Source organism: Vulpes vulpes, chromosome 3 (assembly GCF_048418805.1).
Source record: "Vulpes vulpes isolate BD-2025 chromosome 3, VulVul3, whole genome shotgun sequence".
NCBI classification, from domain to species: Eukaryota; Metazoa; Chordata; class Mammalia; order Carnivora; family Canidae; genus Vulpes; species Vulpes vulpes.
In genome coordinates, this window is record NC_132782.1 from 14,788,041 (window position 1) to 14,806,456 (window position 18,416).

General features: G+C 39.5%; 1 protein-coding gene across 1 annotated transcript in view; it reads right to left on the bottom strand.

The window, feature by feature from the left end:
• The window catches only part of LRP2 (LDL receptor related protein 2), a 198,132-nt gene that overhangs the window by 26,671 nt on the left and 153,045 nt on the right, over positions 1–18,416 (bottom strand). Inside the window, exons 54-64 of the mRNA XM_072751869.1 lie at positions 17,909–18,132; positions 15,571–15,748; positions 13,380–13,576; positions 12,458–12,703; positions 11,627–11,749; positions 10,508–10,627; positions 9,109–9,225; positions 8,293–8,409; positions 7,295–7,432; positions 5,686–5,808; positions 1,889–2,017 (exon numbers count right to left, since the gene is read on the bottom strand). Coding sequence (XP_072607970.1) covers positions 1,889–2,017; positions 5,686–5,808; positions 7,295–7,432; positions 8,293–8,409; positions 9,109–9,225; positions 10,508–10,627; positions 11,627–11,749; positions 12,458–12,703; positions 13,380–13,576; positions 15,571–15,748; positions 17,909–18,132 — 1,712 coding nt within the window. The remainder of the gene's footprint in view (positions 1–1,888; positions 2,018–5,685; positions 5,809–7,294; positions 7,433–8,292; positions 8,410–9,108; positions 9,226–10,507; positions 10,628–11,626; positions 11,750–12,457; positions 12,704–13,379; positions 13,577–15,570; positions 15,749–17,908; positions 18,133–18,416) is intronic.

An 18,416-nucleotide genomic window follows, 5' to 3' on the forward strand; every position in this document is an offset into this window, starting at 1 on the left:
CAATCATAGGATTGTTACAAGGATAATCATAGGATTGAACAATCATAGGATTGTTACAAGGATAAATGACCTGAGCTGAAGGCAGATGTTTAACCAACGGAGCCACCCAAGCACCCAAGAACTGGAATTTTGAATAAGAATTCTATGTCTCAAATTCTTGACCCACAGCAGTAAGACTGATTTGCTATCACATACTCACTTAATACCCAAAAAGAAATGCTCCTTCTGTACCTAAATTAATATCTATGCCATTTATTTTCTTTAAATAAACCCAGCTTTTAATCAAATGTCATTTGAATTAAAAGTACTGTAGCCAATTGTAAGCTTTTTAAATGTCAACTAAAAGAGGAACTAATGTTTGACCCAAGCCCAACTAGAAAATACTCCAAACTCCTGGAACAGTTCACTTATCAGCCTCAGCACCAGAACTCAAATCTAACACCGAGTTTTGCAAACCCTGTCATGTTCATGCTTTTTAAAATATTTAACCAAGTCACATTACTATGTCAAAAATTCTAGGCCCCACTAGGAAAGTGTGTGAAATAAAGGGCAAATCAATGCATTTATGACCAGTTATCTTCGTTTGCAACTCACACAGGAGAAAAGCTGCCAAGAAATCCTTGGAATGTCTCAAGAAAAAAGCGATTAAAGCCCAAGAAGTGGAAAATGTGTGAAGCTAACTAAGATGACTAAGTCATGGGCTCCTAGAGTTTGAAGAACTTTTTTTTTTCCTATGAAGAAACTGAGGCCAGGAGAGGTCAGTTGATGCCCAAAGAGGCACAGCTCATGGCAGAGGAAACTAGAGGCCAGCTCTCCTCATCTGGAGTCACAAGACTATTTAAATTCTGCCTCTGCCACTCTGTATGACCTCAAGCAACTTCCTTAAGTTCTCTGAGATGTATTATACAGATAGACATAATAATAGCAACCCAATGGGGTTTGCTTGAGTGACAAATTAGATAATATATGTGCAAGGATTTCATAAGAGCTCTGAAAGACTAAAAAGGTGTGAATTATTAACATGTCATTCTGACATTTCCATCATAATATTGAACTAGAAGCACCTCTTGATTGTGTTCATCATTCTTTTCCTACACAAAGTCCTCCTTCTGCTTTAAAAATAAAAATAAATGTTTCTCCCGAGGTACCCTGTGACATCCTCATCTTTATTAATTCCCCTTAGAAGCTTTTCCCCTAAGTGCCAAAGGATACTGCATTTGGCTTAAAGTGAAAAAATATACAGACAAAAACAAAATACATAGCTTTAAGATGCTGGGAGGCACCTAGTTAACTGGGAGGAGGTGCTCTGGAGTTAGGTAGATCAGAGTTCAAATCCTTACTCAGCCTCTGGATGGCAAAAAGACATGCAATTTTTTCACACCTGTAGGAGAGTTTCCTTATTAAAAAGAAACTTAGGGGTGCCTGGGTGGTGCAGTCTGACTCTTGGTTTCAGCTCAGGCCATGATCTCAGGATCATAGGATCGAGCCCCATGTCAGGCTCTGCACTTAGCATGGAGTCTGCTTGGGTTACTCTCTTCCTCTCCCTCTGTCCTTCCTTCTCTGTGTGCTCTCTTTCTCTCTCTAATGAATAAGAAATCTTTTATTTTTTATGAATAAGAAATCTTAAAAAAAATTGAGAGAGAAAATAATACCCAGCTCATAGGATTGTTACAAGGATAAAATGAGATGATCCATGCTCAGCACATATTCAGTGTTTAGCACAATGTCTGGTGTAGAGTAAATGCTCAATAACAGGTAGCTATAGGCTTGACTGCAGTTCAGAGCACAAAGAGAAATACATGGTTATCATCTACTTGATGTTATTGCATGCTTTTATTAGGTACAGCTGAGTTACTACAATGAAATACAAAAATAAATATTTACTTACTGCAACCCGTTTCATCAAAATGGTCACCACAGTCATCGACATCATCACATACAAGATGCTGTGAAATGCAATGTCCATTGCTACACTTAAATTCATTTTCTGTACAAGGTCTAGAAGTCGAAGCTAAACCTGTAATTTAAGAACAAAAGTTAAAGTAAAAGTCAAAACTTTCTTTTCTGTGGAACAAGATGCTTCCCTCTGTGGCAGACGATTAACTGCTCACAAATAAGCTTGTGCTTTTCCACATTTCCCAGTCCCCCTTGCAGGTTTTTTGGGATCATGTGGCTAGTTCTGGCCGATGGGTGATGAGTAGGAAGCCATATATGTCGTCTCTGGACTGAAGCAATTAAAGCCCCTGTGTCTCCCTGCTTTGGCAACTTTGGAACCCATGTGTTTCGGGTGGCCTAGTTATAAGATGGAGAGGCTGGGCAACCTGCACTGGCCTTTACCAGGGTGAGAAGTAAGTCTTCACTAGGTTCCACCACTGAGAGTTTGAAATGTGTTGGGAGCAGGGTTAGTATTATAGTTCAGAATAGTATAATAGTATACTATTCATTATACTATACTGAATAATTATTCTGAATAGTATATAGTATATATGTAAGGTACTTCCAAAATAAAAACCTAAATTATTTGGCACTGCCTTCACAGTCAGGAGGCAAGCAATGAGGAAAAGCATATTGGAGACAGGAGAGATGGAGACCCATACTATGCAAAGGCAACGCATTAGGTAAAAGTGCCGCTTTGGAAAAATTGGAATGCAGACCACACTTGCTTATTGAACACGTCAATCTAGGGAAAACAGGTGAGAAAACAGAATGTTAGTAGTGTGCACTGCTTCCCATTACCAGAGTTTGGCAAGGTAGTATAAGACAGAGGAAAACTCAGGGTAGAACCAGTTGATTTATAAGCAGAAATGAAATAAAAGAAAGTCCAGAAATTTGATGTGTGGGAGAAGCTGACTGCATTTAGATGCCAAACAGTAAGATTCTATTTCTGAATTTAGAAGGCTTTGAGATACAAATACCCAGTGAACCTCTGAGTTGGATGAAATGACTACCCATCTATATTTCTAGGTGGCCTGAATGTAACTGATGATTGGTTGAGACAAAGATGCAAGGAAAACAAAGCAAAGAAATAAAGCAGGTTCAAAAATTGTCACAAAAGAAACACTAGGTGAGGTTATTGACTTTTAGAACTGACTGGAATCAAATGGATGAAAAGTCTGCTCAATTTCAACAGAAACATATGACCAAATGAATCAAAATACTGTGACTAGAATTCTAAAAAAGCCTTGGGCCCCCAACGTTTTATAAGCAGGGACTGGTTGAAAGCTGTGCAGCTCTTAAAAAGGGCTTAATTCTCCTGCCCTGTCTTCAGTTGAAGAGTAAAAAAAAGACAAGGAAACACTCCCAAAGGGTGGAGTCAGAGACAAGCAGGGCCAATAGACAGAGTCACTCCTCCGGAATGGAGTCCTGACCTCTTCAGTGAATCTCCTCCACTCCCCACTGTAGTGGTCTTCACAATGTCCGCATAAGGTAACCATATAGTTTACTCTCCACCTTGATTTGCTTTTGAGAGTAAAAGGGCACCGGTAATAATTCCACCAGGGCAACAGGCATAAATCAGGCCTGCCCGACGCCTGTGGCACCTGTGCCCCTTGGTACCTCAGAACTGTTACTGATTAGTGAATTCCATGAGTCTCTAATTCTTTCTTGCCCAATGGGAATCTTTCTTTTTTTTTTTTTTAAAAGATTTTATTTATTTATTCATGAGAGACACACAGAGAGAGGAAGAGACAGGCAGAGGGAGAAGCAGGCTCCCAGCAAGGGACCCAATATGGGACTTGATGCCAGACCCCAGGATCACGCCCTGAGCCAAAGGCAGATGCTCAATTGCTGAGCCACCCGGGCATCCTGAAATCTTTATTTCCATTATACTTTCCCCGATCCACCACAATCTATTGGGGGCAGAGGGGCATAAATAAAACTTGTTTATTAGTTTATGTTTCTTCAGACCCAGAGGAACCCAATCTGCAATTGACAGCAGGACTACAGCCTATCATCCAGAGCTCCTGGATTTCAATTACTGAATGGATCTCAGTCATGTCCCCTATAGACAGGTTCAGGGTGTTCTATGCATGGAAAGAAAATTGTGAACGGATTTTTAGTGACACAAGGGTAATTGTGGTAGAAACCACTGGTATTCATTAAACATCCATGTACTTCTCTACAGTCTCCCTTGCAGTTAGACTGGGGCCATGTGGCCAATTCCAACCAAAGGACCACAAGCACAAGCGAGATCTAGCACTTCCATGCCCAGGAAATTAAGAATCTGTGTGCCTCCTTCTGCCTCAGCAACCTCAAAGACTATGTGTTGCAGTTGGCATCATTATAGGACAAAGGAGAATTGCCTCATCCTCAAACTTTAAATCAACCTCTGCTACCGGGCGCTTGGGTGGCTCAGATGGTTGGGCATCTAACTCTTGGTTTCAGCTAAGGTCATGACCTCAGGGTTGTGAGATCGAGCCCTACATTGGGCTCTGTGCCGAGCACTGTATCTGCTGGGGTTTCTATCTCCCTCTGCCTCTCTCTGCCTCGTGCTCTCTCTCAAATAAATAAATCTTGAAAAAAAAATTCAATCCCTGCTACTTCAAGCCATTTAAATGCTGTGGTTTGTCTGTTGTGAAGGTAAGTAATGATTCCTTTGAGTAGCATCCTACTCTTTGGGAAGAGTAAGTTTACCGCCCCTTTTAGCCACTGTCAGATTTGACCACATGCAATAATTGTCTGGCTCCATAAAAAAATGGCAACAGTAATAAAGGAAATGGAAAGAGAAGGGGAGAAGGGGAAACCTGCTCAAAATTCTAAAAATATTTTATTTCTGGGTTTTCATCCTTTTGTGTTATGCCTCAAGTAAACATACGAGCAATGTTATAATCATAAGTTTACCTTGCCCAAAAACCAAAAAATACTTAAAACAGTCCCTTCTAGTAGGAGAGCTGGTAGTGAGCATTCTAAGGTCACATCAATACAAAGAATGGAAAAGAGAAATATTAGCCATTTGTCTAAATTTTCCCAAATAGTATCCTTTTAGAGAAAAAAGTAATTGGAGTCAAGGGAAATCATTTTCCTCATGACTTTTCTCTAGGTAAATTACCCAAAAAATTAATCAACTCTCCCCTTCAATGGATAGATCTTAAAACATTCTCACAGTGGGAAAGCACAGGTTTTTTTCAATATCTGAAACGTTAAATGCAACCAGTTTGAAACTCCTATCTTAAAATAATCCATTATTTTTCTCTTCTGTGAAATTAATTTCCATTTTAAAGATGCATGTAAGACTAGCTCTGTTAACACCAGCGCTGTCTTATTTAATGTGATCTTTTCAGCTGGGCATTAAGAAGTTCATATGCCTAGATTAACAATTAGTATCTCTAGGCTGAAAAGTGACCAAACCTCGTTTTTGAAAATAAATAAACCGTTAATTTGTGAAGCGTGAGGCAACTAGTATTTAGTGTTTGTCCTCAATTTTCTCCAAAAACCCTTTTTGAATACTTAAACAGAGACTAAAAAATTAGGGGACTTGCTCAAATGAAACAGGAATAAGCAGGGGAGAGATGCATTGGAGTTACATTGTGTGTTTATGCGGTCTGTAAACAGTTGTCAACAGAGATCTGCCATCATAGATACAGTTCAAGCCTCTACAGAAAAAACTGAAATCCCAGAGGTACATTTTGCAAGCTGCAGACAACTCTGGGGGCCCTTAGTTTTTCTTTCTTTTGCACTTTTGCTTACACTGCTCCTCTCTCTCATCGCTCCCATCTCCACAGTCATCCACATGGTTGCACAGCTCATGCTTATAAATACAGCGATTATTGTCACATCGGAACCGGTTTGGAGACTCACAGGACACATCCACTGAAAGTAAAGATGGAAAAACAAAAGTACAAGTTAAGAGTAGAACATAAGGTATCTAAAATGCTCCCATGCCAGCATTAGGTTGGCTCCATTCATCCATTCATATGTTCATTCAATTAACCAATCGACAAATACATCCTGAGTATCAAGCACACACCACAGCACTGTGCTAGGAACCAGTACAATGCAGAACAAGAAAGGCATAGTCCTTGTCCTCATAGAACTTTCATTTTATCAGAGAAACAGACTCTGCAAATTAACTGTTCAATGGCAACTGTGAAAAGAGCCACAAACTGGACCTGCTGTAATAGCATCCACTGGGGAGACCGGATATAGATCAAGGGGAGGAGGATCAGAAAAGGCTTCACTTGGGAAGTGAGTCAGGAAGGAGCATAGCAGGTTTTGGACCTGAATCAAAGTCTCTGTAGCCAGAACATGGAATGAGAGGGACGATGACAAGCTATGAGACTGGAGAGGCTGGCAGGACCAAACATGAACTCTTATCCTAATAGTAAGGAGGCCACTGTTTGCTCCTCTGACCCTCCAGAGTATGAAGTTTCACACCATGACAGACTTTCCTTCCCGAATTCCCTCACCTCTTATGTTTAAAGTCACTATTTCACAATCAAACCCTGACTCATCTTGTTGTCCAGAGATAAACTTCTAGCTGATGCTTCTGCACCTATGAGGCACCTAAAGGTAGAACCCAGGTCCCTTACTTGTTTGGTACCAGGGCACAGCCCTCTGTGCACATACCAGGAATTGCATGAACTCGACACACATGTGTGTTCTTCCACATGGAAAAGTTTGGCTGCTTGATTTTCCTTCTGCTTTTGCACCATACACAGGAGCAAAAGGAGAAACTTGTGATAAGGTCAGTTGAGGGGAAAAAGTCAGATCCAAGAGCTGATTCTTAGAAGTATTGTTAATAGAACTGTTGCAAGAATACTTTTCTGTGAAAGATGTGCAACATTATAAACCAGTGCTGGTCACTTTTCATTGTGGCTGTGTCTCTGCCTCTCCACTTTTCAATGTGGCTGTAGGCACTTTATCCCAAAGAGGGAGCAACTTCCTAAGGACTTCTCTGAACGTTATACAGGCTTAAGATATCTTTCAAGACCCGTCAAGCAAAGCAAAACATGGTTAGTTCCTACCAAAAAAAGAAATGGCAAGAAAAATGTGGAGACACCACTGTGAAAATATAATGTACCCTAATTAATGTTATCTGTAGAGAAGGAAATACTGACACAGGATTTTTGTCAAATCCTTGGGCTAAAAATGAACAGGGAGGAATGTTTACCTAACATCCCATGTTCCAAATAGCAAACTGGGGAAGAAGACCAAGTAAAATCACACTGATGATGCTCATACATCCAGTATTCAGAAATTGTCCAACTGCCCTCTGGCATCACATGCTCCATACAAGAAATGTTGAGATTTCGCCAGATGACACCACTCCCATACCCGCCCTTTGTCTCCCTCTTACAGCACAGGTGAAGTTCTTCATCAGAACCGTCGCCACAGTCATCGTCACCATCACATTTCCAAGATGACCTGACACAAACGTGATTTTTACATTCGAACATAGTAGCTGAGCAATATGCACCATTGGGGAAGCGAGTGGCTGTTGGTGGAGAGAAAGCATATTCAAATTATTAGAAAAAGCTACTTGTTCTGGAAAGTTAGCCTGCTATTTGTCCATTAGCTCTTTCCATTCTAGCCTGCCCTTCCTTATTCAAGATGTACTGTTGCCTTACACTGTCTGAAATTATGATGGAATACTTCTTAACAACAGTTATCCAATCCCAGTTTTCAAAGACATCAGTCATTCCATGGATAGTGCTGGACTTTCTCTTTTTAGGCAAGGGCACTCTTCAGCTGTGTCAGCACTGGCTTTACCCACCATCCATTTATATAGTTTCTTCGAAAATAGGTTTTAAGATGTGGCAACCACATCATTAATAACATCCATCATAGATAATAACAATTAATATTTATTTATTTATTTAGTGATTCATAAAGACTAAAATGTGAATGATCATATTGACCTTCATTTTTAAACTTTTTTAAATGCCATCACACAATTTGGAAAAATGTTAATGCTATAAACTCAGTATGTTCTAATACCCATTCCAAGTTCTTGATACCCCTTTATACATTGCTCGAATATACTTGTTACCTGCGGGGTTTTTTTTCAATGAATGATTTGTATGACAGGCAATAATATGTAAGTATTTTTGTTAGCACAGATATTTAATATATTCTCTCCTTAAAATATTGAGAATGAAATGCACTTGAATGACTGAGGAACTCTCTGGGTGTGGCAACTCAGACCCAGGGGAACTGATAATTACCAATGAACACTACGTGGAAAATCCCTAGAGCCTTTTCATCTAAAAGGTGGTGGCTGATGGAGAGGTGGGGTCTAAAAGGCCATGTCCACATATTTCAGATAAACAGTACCATGGGTGCCTATAAACTTACGACAGGTGGCTTCATCGGAGGCGTCCAGACAGTCAGCAGTTCCATCACATTTCACTTGCTCAGACACACAGTGTCCACTCTGACACTGAAAATATCCAGGTTGGCAGGTCTTCATCTCTGAAGAGAAAATACTGTCATTCCAGCAGACCTTCTCATTCTCAGGCCCATGAAATATAGTAAATACTTCATCACATTCTTATCCACATCCTGTGACTGGCTTACCACAAATGCACAACTTGTGGTTAGCAAATGAGTAAAGTTCCCCCATTCAACATATGGAGATGGAAGTACTTATCTCTCCTTTATTAAATAATCTCCAGCTTTTTCTCAGAAATCTGGATTTCCAGACCCAACCCTTCATGAGTAAAGAGCTATAAAAATCACTTGGGGTTTATGATTTCTATTCTAATGCCCTGACCTCTACACCAGGGAGCCATGGTGTCCCTCAGGGCCACTTTCTGGGGAACAGTAGGAAAAATGAATGTTTTTGTTGTTGTTGCTTATAAGGACAACACAGATTAAAGTCTGCTCCTAAGAAATATTTAAGTTAAAATGAGATTTTTAAAAATCTCTTGCCATTTTCTTCTATTATTAATCAAGACAGCTATAAGTTAAGAATAAAGCATAGAAAATACAGAGCAGAGGGTACTGTGTCATGCTAAGGTTTATATATTACATAAATGACACAGAAATTGTTTTACTCTTAAAAAAAAAAAAAAGAATATGAACTCTCACATGAAGTCCTTTCTCCCGTCAAATACGCTGACACTAGTACTACACCCCACGCTAAGCCTCTAAAGGAGTTCTGACAGTTACCACAGTCCCGCTCATCTGAGTTGTCGCCACAGTCGTTGGTATGGTCACAGACCCATCGAGAGGGAATGCAGCTTTGATCATCACATCGAAACTCACTTTCTGAGCACTCCCGGGGGACTGCAAAGGAAAGCCACACAGCCATCAGGGGGAACGAGGAATCAGACACAGGAGACAGACTCGTGAGTTGGCCTGAGTACCCTCAGGGTGCCATGCACTCCTGTGTCCCAAGTCCTAGCAATTTGCTTAGGTGGGCAGACCGCCTGTCCTTCAAAACTAGATCTTCTACCTCAATGTTAACAATGTAATAAATGGCCTTTATTACGAGTTTTGTCCAGAGGTGATTTAATCTTAACATGATTGCTGATTTTATGATAGACTAGATAACCTTCTATAGGATTAAACATGAACTTTATCAAATCTAAAATTCCACTGGATCACACTTTTGTGTTGTGCCAATTGATATTTGCAGGTGTAATCAGCATCCTGAGTCTCTCAATTGCATATGGAAAATGGCAATCACTTCTTACTCCTAAAAAGTGACTAAAGTTAGATTGTGTTCCATATTACAAGGCACCTGGCTGGCCCAGGTGGTACAGCATGAAACTCTTGATCTTGGGGTTGTGAGCTCAAGCTTCACAATGGGTGTGGAGCCTACTTAAAAGAAGAATGTATTCCATATTAGTCTATCAAAAATTGACATATATCAAAAATCAATGACATATGTTCAGGGCAGGGTCTCATTAAAGTTGCTTTCAAAATACATCCAGTTATTCAGAACGGAGTATCCAGTTTGACGTGATCCAAAACTTTGGTTTCCTTTCCTTGACCTTGCTGTCCAATTCCTTGTAGTTGGCACCTTCACCTTCACTGGGAGAGAGGAACTAAAACCTGACTTGTCATTTAACCACTAGCCCTCCTAAAATAGTCAGCTATTCCAGAGGGAGACGACAATCCTAAATACAAGATCTCTTTCCTCGGCTATTTTGGGGCAAGCACCTAAGAAGCAAGGTCTTTGGGTTAGCACCTTTCCCTCCTCAACTTCTCTTGGTACTAATTTTTTCTTTCTATTCTTTATCTTATTATATTTGTCCTCTATTACAAGTCACCTCACATCCTTTTTAGAAAAAAAAAAGTTAAATATAAACAAATGCGATAAACCAAACATATTCTTGGGTAAACATCCTTCTCCCAAAACTTCATTATAAGCATCTTAAAGGGAGATGCTTCTGCTTTAATCAAAGAAAAGATAGAAATGTGCCCGTCAGCAGAATGCAAGAGTGACCAGGTCCTTGTCATCCTACCCCTGGAGGATGAATGGCACAGACAACTGAATTTTGCACAAATAACAGACATCACAGGTCTGGTAACATGTTAAAGTGGTAGAACCCTGAACACTCACCACAGTTTTCTTCATCCGAGTGATCTCCACAGTCATTGTGCCCATCACACCTCCAGCGAAGAGGGATGCACCGGTGATTATTACAGCGAAATTCCCCTGAAGGTTTGCATGTCCTCTCCTCTACAAAGCACAGTCATTGCAAAGACTTCAGAAGCCAGAGGTCAAGAAATGCCAAGGTAGCGCTGGCTTTCTCGTGAGACAATTTGAGAATTATGCTACCATATTCTCAAAGCTCCCAGAGAGAGGAATGTCAGGAGCATTTGCTGTCAATCTTCCTCTGTTGGCTAACCTGAGTCTATTCTACTTAAACCTTAAACTGCTTTAAACTAGATTCATTCTTTTTTTGTAGAAACTGCTCAAAAAATGAATTGACACCTGGCTTCTAATTTGCAACAGAGACCTGGAAAGGAAGATTAAGTGATGCCAACAGCAAATAGAACATTTCCATCCCGTTACCTTTAGCTAATTAAATTCAGTTTTACTAAATTCAGTGTTAACATAATCCATTATCATCCTTACTCTCTTCCAACTAAACTTAACACATACACTCACAGACCTTCGGGTTTCAAGTTAAAATATATGGCTAATCCTGACAGATTCTATTAATTCATTTAGCCTTTTGTCCCTAAGTTATTTGTATGTTGCCAAAGTAACTTACAGCTTTCTAATAGATGATATGGACAGAGGGACATTCAGAATATGAAAATCTCCAAATACAAAAGATTCTGATTTTGAATTATTCTTTTGAGACATAGATATCAAATCTTTTCTCTGCCCCCTTCCATCAATTTCAATCTATAAAATTTGAGAATTTAAACTTGTCAAGTGGGAATAAGGATTCTACATTTAGGAGAAATTTATTGAGTTCCTAATACCTTAATAACATCTTCCTCAATGACAACATCCTTTGGGAGGGGATTTCATTTAGATTATATAAATTAAACTCCCCCAATAGTCCTCTAAATGCTACAAAAATGTAACACGTTACTAGAAAAATCAATAGTTGATGCTTTTTCAGAGGTCAGCAGAAGGAGAACATGGGAAACACTCTCATCTCCTAGATGGCACCTGCACTTCTGTGTCCTTGCCCCTGCCCCACTCCCCTGCAGCCCTTCCTACCACAGCCTTGCTCATCACTGTTGTCCCTGCAGTCATCAAAACCATTGCACACAGACCACTGTGGGATACAGCGGTAGTTCGTCCTACAGCTGAATTCTGTATGGTTGTCACAGCGGTGGCTCACTGGAAAGAGAGGAAAAAGCAAAGTCAGAACTGAATTCTCAGTCCAAAAGACATCTTCCCATTGTTGTATTAAGGACGTGGTGCTCAAGAGTAACAATTATCACCAATTATCACCATGTTACCAACTGGATTGATTCTGGCAACATGGGTCTGTTTAAAGTCTGATCTATTTACCAAGAGCAGAGAATCTTGTTTCCACCCTATTCAGTATTATCCATTTGTGTTATAGGATGATCACGGTGGGGGATGGGGTAGGGGAGGAGGAGGACTGGGCTCGAACCAAAAAATATCTGGGTGTCAGCTCTACCTCTAAATAGAAATGTGACCAACTACTTAATGTAAGCCTTGGTTTTTTTAATCTGGAAAATGGGAATTGGTAGCATGGGTAGTAGGGACTGCCCAGTGATTCCCCGAGGCTCAAATGAGAAAGTGTGAGCCATACAAAATACAAGTTCTTGTTATCATGTATTTTTGAGAGTTGGATATCCAGGGTATTGCGAGGAGGAATCAGCTCCTTTTGAAACAGGGTTGGGTTGAATCTGCAAACCTACACAGCTATTGCTTTGTTTTGTAGTGCCAGACTTAGCAGGGAGAGCCGAGAGGCAGTGTGCCATGGGACTGAAGCAGGGGCTTCCATGTCCTCTCTCAACCCACATAGGTTCTCCCTGTTGCCTTCTGCTCCTGCACGTCCCTCCCATAGGAACTTACTGCATTCGGGCATGGGCTCATCCGAGTAGTCTCCACAGTCATTGTCCACATCACACTTCCAGTCCTGAGGGATGCAGTGGTTATTGGCACACTTAAAATAGCCCGGCTGGCAGATCCTGCTGGCACAGTTGTAAACATCTTCGTCTGAGTTATCACCGCAGTCGTTCTCTGAGTCACACCGCCAGGCTTCAGGGATGCAACGTTTGTTGGCACACTGCCATTCATTGGACTCGCAGCGGTGATGCTCTGCAAATAGGGGCATTTGGTTGCAAGGTGTTAGGGACAGAAGCTCCTAACACACTCTGATGGATCTTGGAGAGCCTGATCATAATTCCCTTTTAGAGGACTTATGTCCTACTGCACTTATTATCAACCAGTACAACTACATGGTCAGTTATTCTTTTGACTATTATTGTCTCCTAAATTCTTAAATATCTTTTTCTTGCAGGCAGAATTGGGTGTTAAAGACTGACTCACGGATAGCTTACTAAATTCACCTTCTCCTGTCCCTATTCTCCCAATGGACAATGTTTTTCAAACTTTGTGTTTGTTGCTATTAATGTGTTGTTTTTGAGTTTAGAGGGTTTTTTCTTGGCTTTTTAAAAATGAAAACACAAATAAATATCACCCATGAGAATTCTTAAAATGAGAGTAGGAAGCCCTCGTTTAGCCCTCAAAGAAGGCTATGTGTAGCACATGGTAAAGAATCACCAACACAGACCTTCTACCTTAACCATTTGACTCGTAGAGACCTTAGTATATCTTAAGAACTTTATAAAAATAGGACGGACTATTCACTGTTCTCCTAGGACTTTGGACCAGTTTAAGGGTTATGACATGCAGAAAATCCCCACAGATTCACACTTGTATACAATCTACTACAGAAGTGGGCAAAAGAAGGTATTAAAGCAATTCAACACACCACAAAGAATCTGGTCTTCATCAGACCCATCAGGGCAATCTTGGTGAGCATTGCACAGGAAGTGTGAGCTGGTGCAGTTGCCATCCTTGCATTGGAATTGGCCTAATCGGCAGTAGCGCTGTGGGCAAAGAACTGGTTCATCAGAGCCATCTGAGCAGTCTCTCTGTCCATCACATTTCCACCAAATAGGAATACACCTGCACACAGAAAATACAGCACTTCTCTTAGCAAAGCACTAGGTGGTAGAGGCTACCTGGAAAGAAGATGTCAAAACTGAATTCCAAGTAATAATAGGTCTAAGTTCCTTTACTGCAGCATATTTTCAGAGAAAACATAACTAGACGAGATGGAACACATTTGTTAAGACTCAAATACAGGCTGAAAAAATGCTTTGATCTAATGATTAAATTCCTGCCACAGAAAACAGTGGGAGTGTGTGTTTAGGCTATGGTTCTGGTAGCAAGAACTGGTTGGGAATATCTGTTGGGGTGACATAACAGACATATGGGTATTGGTTGCGAAGGTAGAGGGCACTTACATTTATTGGCAGCCTAGGTCAAGATAGATATACGCTAGATTCTTCACTGGAGAGATTTTATTTAATCATCAAAATAATCTGCCATTGAATCTTAAATGCTATGATTTGTATTAATGTCTCCCCCCGACTTCACTTTCTGACTCACTCCCCCTAGACATCAATGGCCTATGACCATTGCTAGGGAAATCATCTGTGGCCATGTTTTGTAACAGATACAAATAACCAAAAATGGATTTAAATGTGTAATTCCTGGATCCTCTGGAAGAGTTAATTAAGAAGCTAGGTCATCATATGAGTGGGAAGGACAAAGAAATTCAACCTTTATTTTCTTTTTATTTTTTTTTTAATTTTTAATTTAAATTCTAGTTAATTAACATATAGCATACTATTGGTTTCAGGAGTAGAATTTAGTGATTCATCACTTACATATAACAGTCCGTGCTCAACACAACAAGAGCCCTCTTTAATCCCCATCACCCATTAAGCCCATCCCCCACCTCCCACCCCTCCAGCAACCCTCAGTTTGTTCTCTACAGTAAAGAGTCTGTTATGTTTTGTTTCCCTCTCTTTTTTCTCTTCCTATATGTTCATCTGTTTTGCTTTCTTAAATTCCTCATATGAGTGAAATCATACGGTATTTGTCTTTCTCTGACTTATTTTGCTTAGCATGGTACCCTCTAGCTCCTGCCACATAGTTGCCAATGGCAAAATTTTCATTCTTTTTGATGGCTGAGTAATATTACATTATATATATCAACAATAGCCAGATTAGTGAAAGAGCTCAAATGTCCATTGACTGATGAATAAAGAAAATGTAGCATATATATATGAGCCCCTATTGTTGATAATGCTGCTATAAACATCAGGGTGCATGTGTCCCTTCAAATCAGTATTTTTGTATCTTTTGGGTAAATACCTAGTAGTGTAATTTCTGGGTCAGAAGGTAGTTCTAATTTTAACTTTCTGAAGAACCTCCACACAGTTTTCCACAGTGGCTGCACCAGTTAGCATTCCCACCAACAGTGCAAGAGGATTCCCCTTTCTCCACATCCTCACCAACATCTGTTATTTCCTGTTGTTGTTAATTTTAGCCATTCTTGACAGGTGTGAGGTGGTATGTCATCATGGCTTTGGTTTGTATTTCCCTGATGATGAGTGATGTTAGGCATCTTTTCATGTGTCTATTAGCCATTTGGACATCTTTATAAAAATGTCTATAAATGTCTTCTGCCCATTTTTTAACTGGATTACTTGTTTTTTGGATATTGAGTTTTATAAATTCTTTATAGATTTTGGATACTGTCCTTTTTTCAGAGAAATTCTACCACTATTGAGGGTTATTTTTCAGTGTACATATATACAGCCTTGGTCCTGACACCTAGGACAAATTATTAGAAACAGAAACACATAGTTTCTAGTTTCTTCTCTACAGAGATAGATAGTTGCATACATTGGTTAATAAATTGCTTCTATTCATGGAAGAAATTATTTGAGATTGTAGACTGAGAGTCGTGGTGCACTCCAAATGGACCACATTAATTCCCCAAAATATTAATTTATTAGGAAATTCCCATCCCCTGGACCCTCAAAGTTCAATGTGTGTCTGTCCAAGGGGGTAGAAAGACAGTAGGGTGAAGGAAGAGAGAGCCTTACTTTTCACTGTTGGCACACAGGAATTGGGTGCTGGAGCACCTGGGCAGGCAGATGTTCATGTCACCCATACGGAGGGTATGGAAGTCATCTGGACACTCACAGGTGAATCCATTTCCTCCTGCTTTGATGAGGCAGAGGTGCGAACAGCCACCATTGTTGGTACCACAGGGGTTGTTCACTAGGAAAAGGAAAATACACAGTCACTTAGAATACCAAGCACAGGTGAACTCATTGCTCACCTCATTAAATTAGTCACCTCTCAGTAAGAAAAATCAGGGACGCCTGGGTGGTTCAGTGGTTGAGCGTCTGTCTTCAGCTCAGGATATGATCCCAGAGTCCTGGGATCAAGTCCCACATCGGGCTCCCCCAGGGGAACCTGCTTCCTTCTCTACCTATGTCTCTGCCTCTTTCTGTGTCTCTCATGAATGAATACATACAATCTTAAAAAAAAATCTATCCAAATTTCATGCTTTTTACAAATATTCATAAATAGGACAGATGGTAGAACTGTATAAGCAATGCTGTGCTTTGAGAAAACTGATCTATGTGCTACCAGAAGTGAGGTATACCCACTGGTGTTTTGGGCTAGAAAAGGTGTGTTTCTCAAAGTCTTTGGAGGGCAGGTTGGAAACTTATTTTACATTCATGTGCCCAGAACCAGTTTTAATTTCTAGAAGATTCTGTATTCTTTCATTCTAATAAGTATGGACAAGAATAAGATGGACACATAAACTATGTGGTATCTTTACTAATTTTCTCTATCACCATTTGGAGGTGAAGATTAATTTGAACTTTTATATATAGATACATATATTTATGTGTATGTGTGTCTGTATATATATATATATCTGTGTGTGTGTGTGTGTGTCTATTTTTTTAAATTAAGCAAACACTACACCCAACATGGGGCTCAAACTCACGATCCCAAGATCCAAGAGTCACATGCTTTACCAACTGAACCAACCAGGTGCCCCTAACTGGAAATTTTGCTAAAATAATATCACGAATATTAGCTTTCTAGAGGAAAAAAAAAAACCCTGAATGTCTTTCTTTTGCTAATTCTCATTTTTTCTTACTTCCAAGTTTATCATGTTGTTAACAAAACACAACAAAGCAGACCCACAAAATCCATTCTATCCACAAAGTAAATTCCAGACCTTTGCTAGATTATCTATAAATCATGAAATGGCTTTAACTACATGAAGAGTATAAGTTCACATAAGGAAAAAAACATATTATGAGACATTGTGTTGCTCTTAACATTATTACCTTCCAGATGACAAGTATAACGTATGTTTAACACGCAAAATGTCATATGCAAAGACATTTAACGTGATGTTTTATAATTATTGTAATTTTCTTTTAAACATTTCTTTAAAGCAGTCATTTTAACAGATTGATCTTGGTATTAAGGAATGATTATTAATCTCTTAAGTGTTATAATTTATTGTGGTTACATAGGAAATGTCCTGATTTTCAAAGGTGCTTTCTTAAATATTTAGGGGTGAAATGTCATAGTATTTTTAACCCACTTTATTTTTTTAAAATTCAATTTAATTAACATAGTATATTATTAGTTTCAGAGGTAGAATTTAGTGATTCATCAGTCATATATAACATCCAGTGCTCATTACATCATGTGCCCTCCTTAATGCCCATCATCCAGTTACCCAATGTTTACAGCAGTGAAGTCCACAATAGCCAAATTATGGAAAGAGCCCAGATGTGCATTGACAGACGAATGGATAAAAAAGATGTGGTATATATTACTCAGCCATCAAGAAGAATGAAACTTTACCATTTGCAATGATGTGGATGGAACTAAAGGGTATTATGCTAAGCGAAACAAGTCAGAGAAAGACAAATACCATATGATTTCACTCATATGTGGAATTTAAGAAACATGAAGATAGGGGAAGGGAAGGGAAAATAAAATAAGATGAAAACAGAAAGGGAGGCAAACCACAAGAGACTCTTAACTATAGGAACAAACTGAGGGTTGCTGGAGGGGGATGGGGTAACTGGGTGATGGGCACTAAGGAGGGCACTTGATGTTATGAGCACTGGGTGTTAAATGCAACTGATGAATAACTAAATTCTACGCCTGAGACTAATAATATACTATATGTTAACTAAATTGAATTCAAATTTTAAAAACAAAGAATAAGCCAGGTGTTAAGGGGGGAAAAGTTATTAGCAGGTTTTCTCATGTTTTGTAGAAAACATTAACAAGTAACATCATTCTCTTTATAAACCATGGAGTTTATACTTAAAGAAATAAGAATGGCATGCAGAGAACCTAAATCAACTGGGCTAAACTTCTAACTCACATACTCACCAAATGGCTGCCTGTATGGATGATACACATGGATGTCAAATGGTTTATGTGTTGTGTTCACCAGTATAATCCTATCTGATCCATCATATTTGTTTCCCTTTTCAACTGTCCTTGTATTCCAATCTGTCCAATAAATAGTGTCTTCAAAAATGGTAATAGCAAAGGGGTGAGGCAGTGTTCTGTCGTATACCGTGTGCCGATGGCGGCCCTCCAAATCAGAGTACCTGGGAAAGAAGAAAGCATCACTCAAACAAGCTAACTCCTTTCTTCCAATGACTTTAAGGATAGATAAACGGACAAATCAATTAATAAAATTCTACCCTCTAGAGGTAACTGAAGTCAGATCTCCCCCAAACTCCTAGACTCTAATTAAAACAAACACTAAATTTAAAACATATTTTAACTGAACCATAGTAGCAAAAATTGAAAAAGTCGTGCTTAAAAAATAGGAATGGCCACAGGAGTTCAGCAATACCTAATTCCTAACCATGACTGCTTTCCTACAGAT